Source organism: Lissotriton vulgaris, chromosome 6 (genome assembly GCF_964263255.1).
Source record: "Lissotriton vulgaris chromosome 6, aLisVul1.2, whole genome shotgun sequence".
Lineage (NCBI taxonomy): Eukaryota > Metazoa > Chordata > Amphibia > Caudata > Salamandridae > Lissotriton > Lissotriton vulgaris.
The window spans coordinates 205,774,407-205,792,612 of NC_141694.1; the positions used below are offsets into that span (position 1 = coordinate 205,774,407).

Sequence of the window (18,206 nt, forward strand, 5' to 3'; positions counted from 1 at the left end):
ATGTTGTTTGAGGTTTGATGTGTATTGTCACATAATTCACTGCAGACCCCATTAAATACTCCGGAGGTCTCTTTTGCATCGCTGGAGGCGTGAGATGACGTGACAGCAACTAAACAGACAGAAGTGATGTATGTGAGCACTGTGATAAAGCTGGACAAGTTTGGCTACCTTAATCTTCCGTACCCAGAGTTGCCTGTCTTTAATGATTCCAGACAGATGCTAAATCTGGAAGTTTAATGCATCAGCAACATTTGATGGTGGATTGATTGTGGATTCTATCACTATGATAGAGAGAATTCCATCAGCTGAGAGTTCTCAGGCTTTAGTACAGCGTACAAAATGTTTTAGATTTCCTATTAATGCCTGTTAATTTGTGCTGGTGCCTGTACTGGCGCTCAACTTAGAAAATCAGTATTTTTTTCTGTAGCTGCAGCATGATAAAGAGGCAAAGATAGATAGAAATCAAATGCCAGTGATAGTGTGTGTCAGTCAGAGCTTTAGTGGGGTGGGTACTCAGCGTTGAAGGTCAGATTTTGATATAGGTCTTTCAAGTCCTTAACTTTACAAGTAAACAGAAGGATTTTTCTTCTCAACAATGAGTGCAAGAACATTTTGGAAATTCATGTTAGGACTTCAGTCATTTTGTCACATGTTACACCTTTCATGGTACTTGTGGTATGTCTCCTTATTCCTTGTGTTTTCTTTTCCCATATGCTGTATTTCTAGTGGTTTTGGGTTTTCATGCAACATGATTCGTCTCTAGCGCATCCTGAATACCGAACTGTCTCTGGGTGTCAGTTGAGTTTAGGAAGTAGACTGGTGTTAATGATGGCACAACTCAACTCTGGAGTTGAGGGTGAAGACAGTCGCTGCTCGACTGATTGTGACATTTGATGACTCAAAACGTACCTCACCAAAGCCCTCGGACTCATTGACACCAGGAAAAGGATAGGATCATCCAAGCCCTCATCACAAGCAGACTATGGAAACACCCTGTACGCAGGGATAGCCAACCAGCTCACAAGAATATCTAATACTGTCCACAATGCAGCAGCCAGACTAGTCCTCAACCTCCCACGTTGAGCTCACACTGTGGGTAACTTCACTGGCTCCAGATACAATTGAAAACCTACTTGTTTGCCAAATCCATCAAATCATAACCCTCCGTCACTCCCAGTTCTGTCTTCTGAGTTCTGTCTCCACACTTCAGTGCTTGGACGCCCATTGGGCAGCAACCGCGCTATATAAATAACAATACAACACAATACAATACACAAGCACACACTTCAAACTCCTCACACACACCTAAAAAGAACTACACAACACAGGCCCTGCCTACCTGAGTAGCCATGTACATTTACACTAATCACCTAGACAACTCCACTCTGCTGGTCCCTCACTAGCACACACCCAACGTACACAGCAGCCTTCCCTTCTCATATCTGGCTCCTAAAGCTTGGAACTACCTCCCAGAAGACATTAGAGCCTTCTCCTCTCTTCTTGACTTTTACCAGAAGCTAATGACCTGGCTTTTCAAGTGAACCCTCTTGAGCTGGCCTCACACACCTGCTAAAGTGCTCCCAGATACCCTTACAGGTGATTAGCATGCTGTAAAAACACTGCTGAAATGAAATAACATAACATCAAGACCAGGAGATCACAGAGCAAGACGGCAGAAATGGCCCTCCCGTTTACCCGATCATCACATCGGGCTGACATGCAGGAGATAAGACATCATGGCTTATATTCAAAGTACTGTAAAACGAGAACATCAAATAACAGCCCTTCCTTTCCTATGCTCTCAGAATCTGGAATAACTTCTCTGTCAACATCAAAATAGCCCCAACCTCCTACTTAAAGAACCTAGTTGTGGAATGGTGATATCATCTCCCACATGGACGTTATTTAGACGTTATTTAGAGGTCGCTGCTGTGACCCCTGACATGTCCCTTGTGACCCACTGCTTTTGCAACTCCTAGCATCAGCAGTGGTAACATCAGTGGCAGCAACTTGAAGCAGCTCATCATTATGGACGTCACAGGGGGCTACGCTCACCTTTCTTTTAGCACATTTTTTATATGCTAATAGTAAAAACTATTACATTATTAGACATTAGTGTATTAAAAATAGCTGGCATGTGACTTTTCTTGACAGCTGAGGTAAGTAAAACATTTTTTTCCAAATGGTTGTATGATGTGTGCGTGCTTTCAGTTTTGAGTGTGTTTATGTAAGAGAGCGTGTGTGTGTGTGAATATGTGTGCATGTGAAGTCAGTGTGTGTATGTGTGTGTGTGCATATGTGAATGTGTGTATATGTATAAACATATGTGTGAGTGAAAGTGAGGGTCAAGGGGCATGTGAAGTCACTTTCGCTACCCCAGGCATTTTGGTGAATTGACGTCCATGACCTCCCGCTACATTCTGCTTCTTGTAAAAAAATACCGAATAATGTTGGGGGCTCTGACCTTAAATCAGCACTCATTTGCTTTCTGGATAGCTCTGCGCTTTACAAATACACGTACATACGTTGTGCTTACAAAAACAATATTTTCACAGATGAAACTTCATCAGAATTTTTTTTTAAATGGCAATATGAAAATAGAACAGTTCAATACCTGAAAATGACGCTTGGCCAAGTGAATATCCATAAGATATATAATGTTCAACTCCATACACGTAAATTCCAAATGTCTCAGACTGATGGGAAATTTCATGCTGTCCACCGATTTTTCCTAAATTCACTTCCCACCCAGTAAAGCCTTCCAGGTGCCGTGCGGTCGGTACATAATAACTCAGTGGTCTGTAGTCGAGCTGAAAATCAGATGACGAGGAGGAAGAGCGAGACACGATAATTAGGTAGTTGTAATAAAAATCTTGGGTAACAAACTTGTAGTATCTCCAGGAGAAGCTGTTGGGTAGAACGGTTATTATAAAAGGATCGCATGTGAATCCTAATGGACTGTAGCCCCCCTGGAAGAGATATCCGACCATGATTGGCTCAGACGCATCCACAAGCATCCCGGTTTCTAAGTCCATGCTGAACTGAGAACCAGGCTGAAGGCTGTACTGTAGTGTGGTGTTTTCAGCGCGAAGAATGACTGTGGTGTTTGGTCTTGCAGCGATGACACTAATCCGGTCTGTATTACCTTTACTCATCAGGGGGAATACAACAAATTGTTGCCCCCAGCTTTCCACCGGATATAGCTGTTCGATTACAGCGTCACAGGCGCTAAACCATGAGTAGTAACATTTATTTCCACTGAAAACAGCCACAGGTGTTGAAGAAACAACTCTGGTGCCAGTCAGGTCATTAGTGTCACTGAGCAGAATGACCTCCTGTGGAGCCAAGGTAATGGTGGCCATCTGTTTGTCTTCATATCTGGTTCCATCAACGAGTAAGGAGCCGGACACTGTAATACTAACCTGAGTCTCAACATCTTCGCCATTGCCAATAGCAAAATAGTTTTCATACCCCATTCCGGATGTGAAAACGAAGTACTCTGTGCTCAAGTCTTGTTTGGAGAGGCAGGTGAAGGCATCAGCAGTGTAGGCTTGTGTGTTAAATGCAATGACTGAAATATCTGCATCTGAATTCACCGTCACTAGCTTCCTTGATCTTTCACCTGCAGTGAGTATGTAGACTGAAGATAGGACCACCTCTGTTGTGCTGTTCTTCTCCAAGAGCACAGTCTTATTGTAGGGTGGAGAGGGGACTGTGACCTGCACCATGCATGGCTCATCATAACTGCTCAGCTCCAGTGCAAGGTCGCCTAGAGAGTCATAATTGTCGGTGAAGGCTACTATAAAACTTCTTCCTATATAGTCAGAAAGGATGAAACGAAACAAAAAACAACATTTTTTAATGTTAGACCTTTCAATATGAAATATTTGTTTCTTGACAAAAAGGTGCATAATGATAACAAAAACATAAATGTAAGCTAGATAAGAAGTTTTAAGTACCGCTAGTCTTCCACTTTTCATGTGTCCTGAGGTCTATTAGCCCTACTTTGGCTCGATCGAAAAGTGTGGGGTATATTTACTAAAGGCTCAGGCAACACATCTCAGCAACCAAAAATGCTGTGTTGCTTGAAAGGGAGAGCAGAATAGCAAAATATCCAAAGAGATATGGTACTATCCTTCCCTGCCCCTAAAATTGGTGCACACACCTTTTCACCATAGTACATAGTGTCTGCCATAGGTTTTGTACTAAAAGGGCACCATTCTAGTGTGCTTAGACTATATTTGAAACTTTTCCTACGTTGTATCTGTGTTGCACAGTTCAGCACACAGGTAAAGTGGGAAATGAAAGGTGAAACAAAAGCATTTTTCATTGATAGCGCCTATTTTAAAAAAGGTGTTCTTTTTTGCTGCAAAATCCTGTCTACTTTTTTTTAGTAGATCAGGTTTGTCATCAAAAATGGGTGGCTGAATGGGAACAGTCACGTTTCACCCATGGAACGCATCATTAATGCTAAATAATGCAAACCACTGCTAGGCATTGCTTTATGTTACTTTTGGGCTAATTTCCAATGCAAAATAAGCTTTGCACTGGAAGGTAAATTAGAAAAACAATTGTGCCGTTTTGCATCACTTTTATGATAGCAACCCTACATAAAATCTTAGTATATATACCCATTTATGTTAGTGGTAAAAAAAGGTTCAACAATATTTACACCACAGAAAGAAACATTTGATATTTAGAAATGGGATGATATGATATGAGTACAAGTTATACTGCTAAATGTACTCACAGAGCAATCAAATTACAACCGGGTAAAAAAATGTGATATAGGAACAATGGTGCATGTAATATTTTGCAATATGTTTTTAGTACTGAAGCACAATAGAAGCATTACTTCTAGCCCCACATCTCATTTCCTAGCACTATAACGTGGTGATGTCTCAACACTCCATCACTTTGGTTTTTAAGAGTAGACATCCTGCTCAAATCTGAACGTGGAGCTCATTGCCGGGATCTCACTTGCACTGGGAGCCTGGCAGCTTGAAAATGACCTGCAGTTTCATTTGCTCGAGGGAAGCAGTAGGCAAAGGGTAATTGGAATCTTGTTAAGATCTTTGGACCTCACTGGTCACTAAATCATGGCCCTACACTTGTTTTCCACTTTACTGATGATGGAAACACTAATAGGATCGAAGATCATTTGAAGCCATAAATGATCATCTACACAGCCTCCTAGTATAAGTGTTGACCTGCATCACAAACATTTAAAAGGGCATTGGTGTGAGTTGCACCTACTTCTGAATTTCCAAGGATAGGTCACAGCTGCTGATGGAAACCAGATGCATGAATTGTTCTCTAGGCTTGTGATACAAATACGAGTTCAACTACCATTGGAAACTTTGAGCCTCTCTGTGCCAGAATTCCCAGCAAGTCATGTCACCATTTCTCACCACTGTGGAGCACTAGGGCCTTATTAAAGTTGGGCGGATGGTTACACCGTTAGACAGGTATTCCATCTGCTTTGTACATAGGCAGTAGGATACAACGCACTCGCAATACGGAGGACAGGATATCAGTCATGTTTGTGAAGGAGGAACCTTTCTGCCAATTACTAAATCAGGCCTGTAATTACTTTTTCAAACAGAAATTCTGATGTATTTGCCCCTAAAGGTTTTTTTTATTACTATTATTGCAGCTTTCATTGTAACCACCCAAAGGCATCTGTCAAATGTGATAAACTAAAAACGTGCATGTTTGACCTCACTTCTACATGCTAATGTGGCAAACAATCTATATCAGTAGGTGCAGGGTGGTTTTCTGTGGCTTCATAAATCTGATTCAGAACCCTGTGTCACATATGTACCACCTTCTGTGGTGCAAAGGTGATGCAGGGCTCTTCTATATAAGCCCCTAGTATCTGAAAATAACCCTCAAATACTTAGACATCAGTGCAATTACAAGGATGACTGCACCTCACAGTAAGATAGCAAATCGAAGTCTGATCACTTCTCTCCAGCTGTAACCTTCCCCAACCTTATCACCCCTCTTAAATCCCTGTGAGGAAATCCGTTTTTCATCACAATCATAATGTATTTGCTGGGGACATCTGATATTTAATCTCTGGAGTATTTGAGGCTTTTAGAATAGACCTGAACTACATGTACCCAGATATAAACATATATATTAATATATATTAGCTGTAAAGTTGCCATATCAGATACATTGGTAAAAATACAACTTCGTTTCTGTGTAAATGTTTTCAGAAATTGCACAGTTCTATTATGGAACATAAGCTTGAAGGGAATATGTAATACATAACATGACAAAAACACATGTTGTCTGCAGTAGGCTGCAAGGCCTGCTTTTAAAAGTATAACATGAATAAAATACATGTCTTACACCTTTTACGAAGAAACCATAAACTTCACATTGTTAAGGTGTAGGTCATCTAGTATGAGAATACCATTGAAATCAGTAGGATTATATTATCTATATTTACTATGCTGTCCATGTTTTATATTATATTTATAAAGCTATCCTGCCCCAAAACGTAGCAGCAATGTTTATATACACAATCCCAAACCAACAAGGTGATGGATGCAATGCTTGAATTCATCTCAGCCACTGGTAATCGCTCGGGCCCATCCCAATACATTGTTTTTTGCTCGCCATGCCACCTCAGTTTGGACCCAGACATATGCAAATATGTCTGGAGGCTGCTACTCATGGGGACAGTACAGCCTGAACTGCCAGGCCCCATGCTCCCGAAAGGAAGCTGTTAAAACCTTCTCTGATTCAGGATTATCTTGAAAATATATTACTCCTACCTGTCAAAGGCATGACTTTGGGTGCAAGGATACAATGGCCTTTACAATTACCCATCCATTTTAAATACACATTGACAGGATTCCCCAAGTAAGGGCTTCACCATGGTAGCTCTGTTGCATTTCTCAAGAATGAGCATCACCATAGTAGCAATACTTTAGTGAAGAGCACTGCTAAAACATAGTCACACAGCGCCACCATATGGTAGGCTGTCTTAAATAAGAGTTGGTGTTTAGGGATAAGTGCTAGTGGCGAGCACCCGCAAACTGGCATAAATTAACCACTAGGGATCATACTGTAGCTCTGTTATGAGAGGTAACTTTTTTAGCATGGAGAAACTTACTCTAGGCAATGTAGTGACATCAAGTAGATGTGCACTATTCATCCTCAAATAAGGACACTGAACATATGCAGTAGACGGAAAGCACAAATGAACTGTCATTCCTAATTCTTGGTATCCTTTGGAAAATGAGCCTTTAATATACAAAATAGAATAGGGCAACAGTAAACTGTGTGAGATCAAACCACACAGGTGAATATTCATGGAATGAGTTACTGTAGAATGTTCTCAAATTGAAATAAGTTCGCTATATAGAGAATAAACATGACTTAGAGTAAGACGCAGATTGTGTTTGTGCTTCTGCCCTTAAACAAGATGAATGTGAAGGGACTGTAGTGTATTAATGAGTAAAATGGCGTCTCAGCAATCCCACTTATGCAAATGGGGAAGAGCCACCTACCAGTCAAATTAAGTAAAGCATTTCAGCGGATGACTGGGGGTCAAATCAGGAATAAAAGCAAGGCTTTATAGGAGCCTTATGAATAAGATGAAATTAACTAATCTTGTTGACAATTGGACAATTTTTTTCCTGTCCCTCTAATTGTTTTCTCTCTCAAAATAAAGTTGGATTTAATTCCTCTGGAAATCAATCTTCACAGGATAAATCCATTTCATAAAAAAGGCTAGCAGGCATTTCCTTTCTTAGAAGTCACACATTATGCAAGTAATGGTTTTATTAGCTCACCCTTCGGGGTCTCTGTACTAGAAGTCTCTGTCGGAGTGGTTATTCTGTATCCTGCAAAACAAAAGGAAAAATTGACTTCTCAATTGAACGCTATTCAACTTTTAATAAAATTGACATTTTTGGCACACAAATACAGACTTTCAAAAACTTTCAAAAAGGTGTCTACATCAGTGTGCAACATATTGAAGGTATTAGGGCATCCTACACACCGCAGAAAGTGTCATCCAGGGCATGAAGAAATATGATCACATCAACCCCATCCTGATAAAACTTGCTAGGCACCCCTTTCCAGGCAACACTATCTTCAACACCAGCAGCATAATTTACAAAGTCTTCACGACCAGCATCCTGCTCATCTTGCACATAAGCCTACCATCTTTGGCGATTTTTCCCACAGCCAGGAGCCCATCAAACTGTAGACTAAGCAGTGTAAAAAAACAAGGTAGGAGGCCCTTTACATCCTTGTACCCAGGAACTGGAAATACATCCTGATGGAGCAGAGTTTTCCATAAATAAATCCTGCTCGGATTAAACCTTCCATTGTGTGAAAATTATCAACTACGTTTTGAAATTAACCGAAAAAGTATTATTAACTTTTTGTTTTGGGAAAGAAAATAAGAAAGGTGCTGTACAATCACAATTGGTTTAAGTAGGCCACAAAGAATTTCTACACGAAAGACAGCAAAGAAGGAGCACATTTTATTTTCATGAGCAAATGTGGAATGAAAACTAGTTTATTGTTTAGAATGTATCGACTATTGTTTAATTAAGCAATATTAATTACATAGAATAATAGTTTACATGATTGCATTTATATTGGACTAATGAAAGATTGAAATGAATTCTACAATAGAGCTTTTATTTTGAGCAAATAAATGAATCTGTTTATTTCTCCTACAGTAAACTGCAGGCTTTAACAAAGAAGGCCGCTGTTATTGGGGTTAATTTTGCTGTAAAACGTAGAAATGCAGAAAAATGTGTTTTATTCTTCATAGATCACTATTGTGTTCTTTCTTGTTGATGGCTGCTACGTGTTCGGAGTATCAGCGTAACTTCCTTTTGTCCGAGGAAATATTTTGCTTTGTGGATAACTGTGCTAGTAAAATGTTACAACATTAGTTTGAATGTGCATGTGTTGAGGAAGGAGAAGATTTTGATTTCCTTTGCTGATGGACAATGATGACAGCGTGAATCTAAACAAAGAACTTTTGAAAGAAAAGTGTGACGGAAGTGGTGATACTTAACACCCCATGCTTCTAGACCAATAAGGAGAGAGACTTTCCAAGCTTTTGATACAAGAGTAGGGATCGACTTTTTAACTTTAGGATATAACTATTAGTGATAGAATCTTTGTTTCTTTGGTCAGGTCAGAACAAGATGACCTTTGCCGAGAGGTGAGGTGTGGCGTTTAAGTGAGCAGTTTCTTTGAGATACTTTAGCTGATGCTGTCTGTAAGCTGACTCCTTAACTTTGCTCCTAATACTTTTGTGAGGTTTACCCCAGCTTTCCCTTCCAGTCGGAAAGTTAGCATTTCCAGCTCTTAGCATGCTGTGCCCTAATATTCGTAGGTTCGAATGAAATTCTGTACTTGCTTTGATCTATTATTGATTATTGGATTTGTGTTCTCTAAAGTGATGGTTCTAATTCGATGCTGTATCTTTGTTAGACCACTTCACATGCTTTAAAAAAAAAAATTATAAAAGGTAAGTAATAGAGAAACTGAGTCTGTCATTATTGATTAATGTAAGTAAATATATATATATATATATATATATATATATATATATATATATATATATATTACCTACTGGCTATCGCCAGTAGGTATATATAGTTAGGATAAATTCCCTATGGGATTTTTGAAAATTCTATGTCTAATAACTTTGGCGTTTGTGGACGGAATCGGCTGAAATTTTCAGGAAAATGGCACATTTTGTTTCTGAAAATTTGGTGGGGTTTCGTCAAGGGGGGGCTGAGAAAAAAGGGGGGTCCCAAAACGCGTTTTTTACATTGAGTTTTCCATAGGGCGGTTGGACTCACTTTTAGCTCGAACGGCTGTATGGATTTGCACGAAACTTGGCAAAATTGTAGGGACTGTTAGCCCGATGTGCCTTTGCTAGGTCTCAATATATGTGCTCCAGTGGATTTTGAGAAATTAACGTTTAAATCAAGATATATATCTGTAACAGTGCTCCGGGCAGCGATCCGGTCCGCTTACTTTTCGCGTTTCGGAACTTTGCGCGCAGAAAGCTGATTGGCTCTCCGGTGTCTGTCAACATTCTAAACAGTCCGGAGCGGCCGCCATCTTGTCTCTCGGTAGGATCGAGAGAGAAGAAGAGGTGAAAAACGAAGGGGGAATTTAATGAAAGGGGGCAAGGTATCCTCCTCTTGACCCCCTAGGAATGTTGTTGGGGTTATTAAAGGGTCCCGTGGGGAAAAGAAAAAAAAAATGATTTTTCACGGTAGAAGCGCTTCACGGGCCGCGAACTGGGCCGCAAACTGGTAGCGAAACGGGAATTCGCCATTTTGTGCTTCGTTAATTAAATTACTAGGTATAAGGGGGTGCGGGAGACGTATCCTAATCCCCTATGTTTCCTGAGGGTGGCTGAGGAGGCTGATATATGTTGATACATCTCTTCCAGCGGCTGCGCCATCTTGCCTTTTTTCCAATGCCACAATTTTGTCGTGCACGGCAGCCATTTTAGATGCCAGGCTGGTCCCAGGCTATCACCTACCCCTGCGGATGTAGTTTATGGCCCCAGCTGTAGAGAATTCAGACATGCCAACCCTCCCGATTCAGGCGTGTGACTACTGATTTCAGTGCTAGTCTCCCGCCTCCCGATTTCTGGAAGCAAAAACCCGGGGGCATATTACGAACAACTAGCGATAATTTTTGTCTCTAACTTGTTTAGAGACAAAAATTATCGCCGCACATCGGCGATTTTTATTGCAGATAAACCTTGCTATTATCGCAGAAAAGTCAGCGATATTCATGTATTATCGAGCAAATGCTCTTAGCCATGTTATCCACCTCCCATTGGATAACATGGCTAAGAACTGCTCAGGGCAGGTGTTAGATTTTGGAGATATTCGCGCTTAGCGCGAATATCTCCAAAAGTTGGTAATAGGAGAAAGCGATGTTAGGGACTGTTTCCAGTCGCTAACATCTTGGCACGCCACTTTGCATGTTATTAGTGATAAGTATCACTGACATGCAAAGCGGGGCCCAAGATGGTCGCTATCTCCTTTTAGCTGTCACTAACTGGTGTTAGCGACAGCTTGGTAATAGGGAGATAATTTTATCTCCGCTTTCATGGCTTTTAAAGCCAAAAAAGCGGAGATAAACCCCCTTGATAATATGCCCCACGATTCCTTGGGGGTTTCAGCTGACAGGGCTTGGTATTGTGTTACATGGTAATTTTTCCAGGAAACGTCAGAGGGTCGATGCAGGGGTTCTAGAAGAGGTGATAAACCATTTAAGCCTCATGAACAAGCGCATGGTCTTTTAAAGATTTGTGAAGTACTCGGGGCGGCGGTGTGTGTGTGCCCTCTTTCAGGAGCGGGCGGGGGGGCACTGCCAGCAACTTGCCAGGTCAGGTAGTGTTCAACACGTGCATCACCCTTTCTCTGCCTGCTATTGCGCTCCATGCTTCGGAAAGGTAAGAAAAAGAACGTGCATTTGAGTTTGAAATGTCCGATCCTGCAGCAGCACACTTCCAAAGCCCACACATGACAATAACCCGATTCAAGGCCCTATTCACCCGTTTTTAAAAAAATAGATAACACTCCAACAAAGTAAGATTATAAAACTTTATTAACTTTTAACTATAATGAACGGAACAAAAACTAAAAACATTTAAACATTTTTCAACTCAAAAAGCAACAATGGTTAGAAGCTGTCTTTTGTGCGAATAGTCCCAAGGCAGCACAACGTGCAGAGTTCTGGACGGCACCCAGGTGATGTCGCCTGGGTGCCGCACTGGTTTTGGGATCCTACAATGCTGCTCCGAAAATTGGCGTGGGGCGTCCCGGGTGGTGCGGGGGGAGGCCTCGTCAGTAGCGGTCTGTTGTGCGAATAGTCCCAAGGCAGCAGAACGCGTTGAGATGTTGATGGGACTGTGTCCAGTGTCCCATGGCTGACACAACATGTACGACAGGCACCCAGGTGATGTCCAGTAAACTGCCGCACTGGTTTTGGTATCCTACAATGCTGCTTCGAAAATTGGCGTGCGGCGGCCCGGGGGTGGGGGGGGCGTGGGGGAGGCGGCGTGAACGGGCCTCCCCAGGTGGCGGTCATCTAGCTGAGTTGCGCCCGCTCTTGCGGCTACAGCGTATCGCTCACCATGTTGTTGAGTTGCTCCCACTCTTGCAGTGCAGCGATAGGCGGCTGCCACATGGCTCTTAAAATGGCGGACGGCTCCTCGGTTTTGGGCCTGGTCCACTGAAATGGCCCTGGGACACCTTGGAACTCGGACGCTTGCCTGCTAGGGCTTGGGCTCCATTCTCGAAAAGCGCCCCCTCAGCCGTGAAGATTCTACAAAAGTCTTGGGGGCCCCCGACTCCCGCAGGCTTCCGGTGGGGAGCGGCTGCCATGATTGCTCGCGGAATGACCACGACGGAGCCACGAGATGGTGGTGCTCTCATGCTGACGCCAGCTTCAGTCTGAATGATCCAGAAACAAGGTGGGGCTTTCATCGTTTGGGAAAAAAAAATGTTCTAAACCAATGAAAAGTGTTATTTTTAGGTCATATGACCAAGACTTCCATCTTTAGGAAACCAAAAGTAAAATGAACCAATGAAAAGTTTTATAAACAAGTCACATGACCTGTTATGAGGCATAGGGCTACAAAAAGCGTAGAAAATCCGTTGGCACGTGAGGCGGCGTCAGTAGCGGACCGATGTGCGAATAGGCCGAAGGCAGCACAACGCGCCGAGATCCGGATGGCACTGAGGTGGTGTCCAGCAAATTGCGGCACTGGTGTGGCCATCCTACAATGCTGCGCCGAAAGACGGCGTGTCCAGCTGAGTTGCGGTCACTGTTGCGGTACAGTGACTCGAACGCGCCGAGATCCGGATGGCACCGAGGTGGTGTCCAGCAAATTGCCGCACTGGTGTGGCCATCCTACAATGCTGCGCCGAAAGACGGCGTGTCCAGCTGAGTTGCGGTCACTCTTGCGGTACAGTGAGTCGAACGCGCCGAGATCTGGATGGCCCCGATGTTGTGTCCAGCAAGTTGCCGCACTGGTGTGGCCATCCTACAATGCTGCGCCGAAAGTCGGCGTGGGGTGCCCCGTTGGCTTATGAGGTGATGTCAGTAGTGGACCTATGTGTGAATAGGTCGGAACCAGCACAAGGCGCCAAGATCCGAATGGCAAGTCCTGGATGTTGAGTGCCTCAGTTGAGAGTTCTGAGCAGTGCTTGTAAGACTGTCTGAAGCTTATTTGCACCTGCTGCAGCTTCACTATTGCCCTGGTGTGGCCAAAGGTCGCACATGACATAGGCGGCCGGCTCCCGAGGTCCGGCTGAACTTTTTTCCTTTTCCTTTCTGCTTCTTTTCCTACAATCCGTTTCATCTGAAGACACGACCAGGTCCCTGAATGTGTGCAGGGGGACGCTATTGATTGAATGAAAATGGCGGCTTGACACAAAGCTGACTCAAGCGTTACTGTTGATGCTATACAGACAAAAATTGGTTTTCAGTTTGTACATTCTTCAGGTTTTTTTTTTCCATCCAAGTCTGATTGAGAGTTTGTAGAAAAATGGCTTCAGATTTTCCACATACTACTCTTCAACATTCTTCCTAAATGTAACAATGTGAAACTCACTAGGAGAACGGCTGTTTCTGTTTCCTTTCAAAATGCTGCCAACAATATTTTCTGAATGGAAGACACCATCTTGTAGCATAAAGGGCCGAAAGGGGTTCTGGTCTGGCCGATGGTTGGTGGAGACATTTTGACTATATCTTGGACCTGCCCGGCCTCGCCCAAAATGGCGCCGGTATAAATGGGACTCGTAACTCCTTGCCCGCAAATGTATATCTAGAAAATGTTATTGTAAGTGGCCCTGTCGTATTTTAATTACAAAATGTACGTCCACCGATTCCGCAACTGTTAGACACCTTTGTTCTTGCAACCTAATGGCCCGCTCGTTACGTTCTTCTACAGTGTAAATGTCTCCTCATCATATACGATTTCAGTTTGCTCCGTGGCCGGCCCACGTGGTTATAGGCCCGTATTTGTATACTGACATTTTCACAATAAAGGTTTTTAAAACAAAACACGGTAGTAGTATTTACATTGGTAAAGTTTTTACTTTTAGTCACTGTTTTCGAATCAGTAAAAGGCAAGTGAAATAAAGCAGTCCAATTACATGACGGATAAAAGGTATAATATGTAGGAACGCAGTAAAGATAAATGGTCAAGGGCAGTTGTGTTTTTCATGTCTGCAACATAAAGTGATCGATAAGAATCTGATAATCAGGCGTATCGGCGACTAAGACAGCAGGCCGAATCTCTTTTACTCAACGGCTCCGTCATGGAAGGAAGAAACGCCCTTTTTCTCGAAAAAGGAATATATTTTACTTGCAAGACAGTTGTAAATTTTCCGGGAAAGTACATTAGCCTGGAATATTATAACATATGTTTGAAAAAAAAATATTGTTCGAAAACAATAAAAAGCGTAATTTTTAGGTCATATGATCAAGCTTTTCATCATTAAATTAACAAAAGTAAAATGAACCAATGAAAAGTTTTATTAACAAGTCACATGACCTGTTATGCTTACGTTACGCGCTGCGCGCCGCGCCTCGGATCACTTCCGGGTGCGCTAACGCGGCGTGTCATATAACGCATTACGCGACAACGTAGGTCAAGAATATAGTCAAAATGTCTCCACCAACCAGCGTTCGGAACACAACCCCTTTCAGCAGTCCAAAAAGTTCTGTTAAATGACAACAGAGGGGACAGGCAACAAGAACCATCAGTCAAAGAGGGGAGGGCAAGTTCTTCTCTTCCGGGTCATGTTGGGGCGCTACCGGAACTGATCGAATTGGTAGTCTACAGTGTTTCTGGATGTTTCAGACTAAAGCTGGCGTCAGCATGAGACCGCTACCATCTCGTAGCTCCGTCGTGGCCATTCCACGAGCAATCATGGCAGCCGCTCCCCACCAGAAGCCTGCGGGAGTCGGAGGCCCCCAAGACTTTTGTAGAATCTTCACGGCTGAGGGGATGTTTTTCGAGAATGGGACCCAAGCCCTATCAGGGAAGCGTCCGAGTTCAAAGGTGTCCCAGGGCCATTTTAGTGGACCAGGCACAAAACCGAAGAGCCGGCCGCCATTTTGAGAGTCCTGTGGCAGCCGCCTATCGCTGCACCGCAAGAGCAGGAGCAACTCAACTACATGATGAGCGAGATGCTGTAGTCGCAAGAGCTTGCGGTAAACAGCTGAATGGCGGAAGAGGCACAGTGTAGCAAAAGCGGGCGGAATGGCAACTGAAACGGTAAAGGGGCGCCGCACTACAGCGTGTCTTCAGGTCAAACGGATTGTGGGACAAGGTTCAGAATTGAAGAGTCATCAAAAGGCAAAAAGTTCTGCCGGACCCCGGGAGCCGGCCGCCTATGTCGGGGGCGATCTCAGGCTACACCAGTGCTATAAGACTTGGGGAGGGTGTCGGAGCCAAGCGTCTTCTCCGAGTCCATGGCCATCACACCGCCCCTCAGGGGCCTCCGTCAAGCTGTTTAGGAAGGTAACATATCACATTGTTTTCTAATGCAGTCAGGTCCACAAACGACACTCACTTACTTTGAGAATAGTGAAGCTGCAGTAGGTGGAAATAAGCTTCAGACAGTGTTACAAGCACTGCTCAGAACTCTTAACTATGGCACCCAACATCCAGAACTTATGACATTTGAAAATGGCAGTGACATCGAAGCAACTCAGGGACCAAAACCATTAACGTACTTTCACGTATGAAAATCTTACTTGGGGAGGGGGCAGGAGCGAAGCGCCCCCTCCCAGTCAGCGCCACCACACCGTATGTTGAAAATTTGAAGCCATCGTTCTACAAAGTCAACCAAACTTGGATTGAAAAATCTAGAAAAATATACAAACTGAAAACCAGTTTTGGTCTGCATAGCATCAGTAGCAACGCTTGAGTCAGCTTTGTGTCAAGCCGCCATTTTGATTCAACAAAGCACAGGCATTGAAAAAGGCTCAAACTCAGAACTCTGAACTATGGCACCCAACATCCAGGAGGTTGCCATCCGGATCTTGGAGCCTTGTGCTGCTTTCGACCTATTCACACATCGGTCCACTACTGACATCATCTTATAAACCAACGTTATGTAAATAGTTTTTTAATAAAATGTTTTACCCTGTTTCTTTGCTGGTGTGTTGTCTATATTTTTAATATTTGCATAGGGTTTGTCGTTATTTTGTGCGGGATGGGTGATGGAGTCGAGCTGTCTTGCAGCCCTCATGGTGTGGAGCTCAGTTCATCTCACTATTTTCGTATTTCTCATGAAGGGTTGTTCCTAATATTTCTATTTTAGCGAGGTCAAAAAGAGATCCAATTAGTGGCCTACTGATTTTGCTCGATTACTTTTATTTTTTTACACGATTTTTCACTATCTTCAAAGACTAAACAGAGTATTGCGACTTTGTGCTTGTTTGTATATAGAGAATGATCCAAAGAGAACCAATTCTAAAACAGTAAATGCTTGGACAACAATCAATCAAATGGAGAGACAAGCAGGCACGACGGATTACAACGGGGGTAAAGGCCTGCGTTAACTACCCTTCAGTATCTGCAAAGAGAGAGTACTACTAAGACAAAAGAGGGGGGGGGGTGCAGCGTTCAAAGCACATCAGCGTGCATAAATACGAAAATGTTTTTATCTATCACGTACTTGACATTTTAAAGCTTTTCATATTTGCTATTAAAAAACCAATGAAATTCACAGAAAAAACCATAGGTTATAGTGGATATATAGTTAGGAATTTGCATTTACAAAACCTTGAAAATTCAATGAAAAAACAATTGGTTTTAGGCCATATATAGTTAGGGATTTGCATTTACAAAACCTTATTTTACTCGCATAAAACCATTGAAATTCCATATATAGTTATAAGCGCTAACTATATATCGCGCACCCGCAATCCACTGCTGATGATGTCACATATTACATCATTCATGACATGGTTAGTGACATCACTGATGACATCTCAAATGACATCACTGATGACATCACTGAAAACATCTCATTTGACATGACTGATAACATCACTGATGATATCATTCATGTGATAATACGATGAACCTCTTCAGACTCTAATATAACCTTAGATACAATCAGTGTAAACAGACACTCACAGACTGTCACTCATCCATGGAGTTACTCACACACCTAGTCAGTCATGCAAAGAATCAATCACACTTCCATTTCCTCAACTATACAGTTATACAAACTTTACTTATTCAAACATATACTAACACATATTTACTCTATTATACAATCCCTGATACAAGTTCACAATGATCCATACAGCCACTCACACATTCACTGGCTCTTATGCACAGTTATTTATATATGTCAACTCTCACATGTACTGTGTTTTACATATGTACTTACTTTGACATGTAGCACTGAGATATCCATTCACTCACCAATACACTCATGCACACAGTCAACCGCCCATACAGCTGTTTCCACATGCACTTTTGAAACCATACATCTAGTGAATCAACTGCTCACACATCTATGCACAGAGTCACACACCTCCCAGCCTCCCACACACACACTCAGTATCCCATTCAAATACTTGGGCAACCAATCAATAACCCATATAGTTACTCATATAGCTACTTATCAACACATGCAACAGTTTACAGAACAACAGACATAATGATGCACAAATTAAGACAGTTTAGTCACTAACCCATGCACTCAGTGAGACACATTTAATCACTCACTCATACAGTCAGTCATGCACCTACTAAATCCTTCATCCAGACACTTATATATCCACTCATTCTTCAATATGTAAGAGATATTTTAACTTTACAGAAACATACAGTCACTGGATGTTGTCATCAGTGATGTCATCAGTGATGTCATTTGAGATGTCATCAGTGATGTCATCAGTGATGTCACTAACCATGTCATGAATGATGTAATATGTGACATCATCAGCAGTGGATTGCGGGTGCGCGATATATAGTTAGCGCTTATAACTATATATGGAATTTCAATGGTTTTATGCGAGTAAAATAAGGTTTTGTAAATGCAAATCCCTAACTATATATGGCCTAAAACCAATGGTTTTTTCATTGAATTTTCAAGGTTTTGTAAATGCAAATTCCTAACTATATATCCACTATAACCTATGTTTTTTTCTGT

The 18,206-nt window shown here is 42.4% G+C and overlaps 1 protein-coding gene across 1 annotated transcript in view; it reads right to left on the reverse strand.

The window, feature by feature from the left end:
* Positions 1-7,856, reverse strand: part of LOC147707026 (uncharacterized) — a 686,292-nt gene extending 678,436 nt beyond the window's left edge. The window contains exons 1-2 of the mRNA XM_086925617.1: positions 7,812-7,856; positions 2,615-3,814 (exon numbers count right to left, since the gene is read on the reverse strand). Coding sequence (XP_086781743.1) covers positions 2,615-3,728 — 1,114 coding nt within the window. The 5' untranslated portion in view covers positions 3,729-3,814; positions 7,812-7,856. The remainder of the gene's footprint in view (positions 1-2,614; positions 3,815-7,811) is intronic.
* Between the last annotated feature and the right edge of the window lie 10,350 nt (positions 7,857-18,206).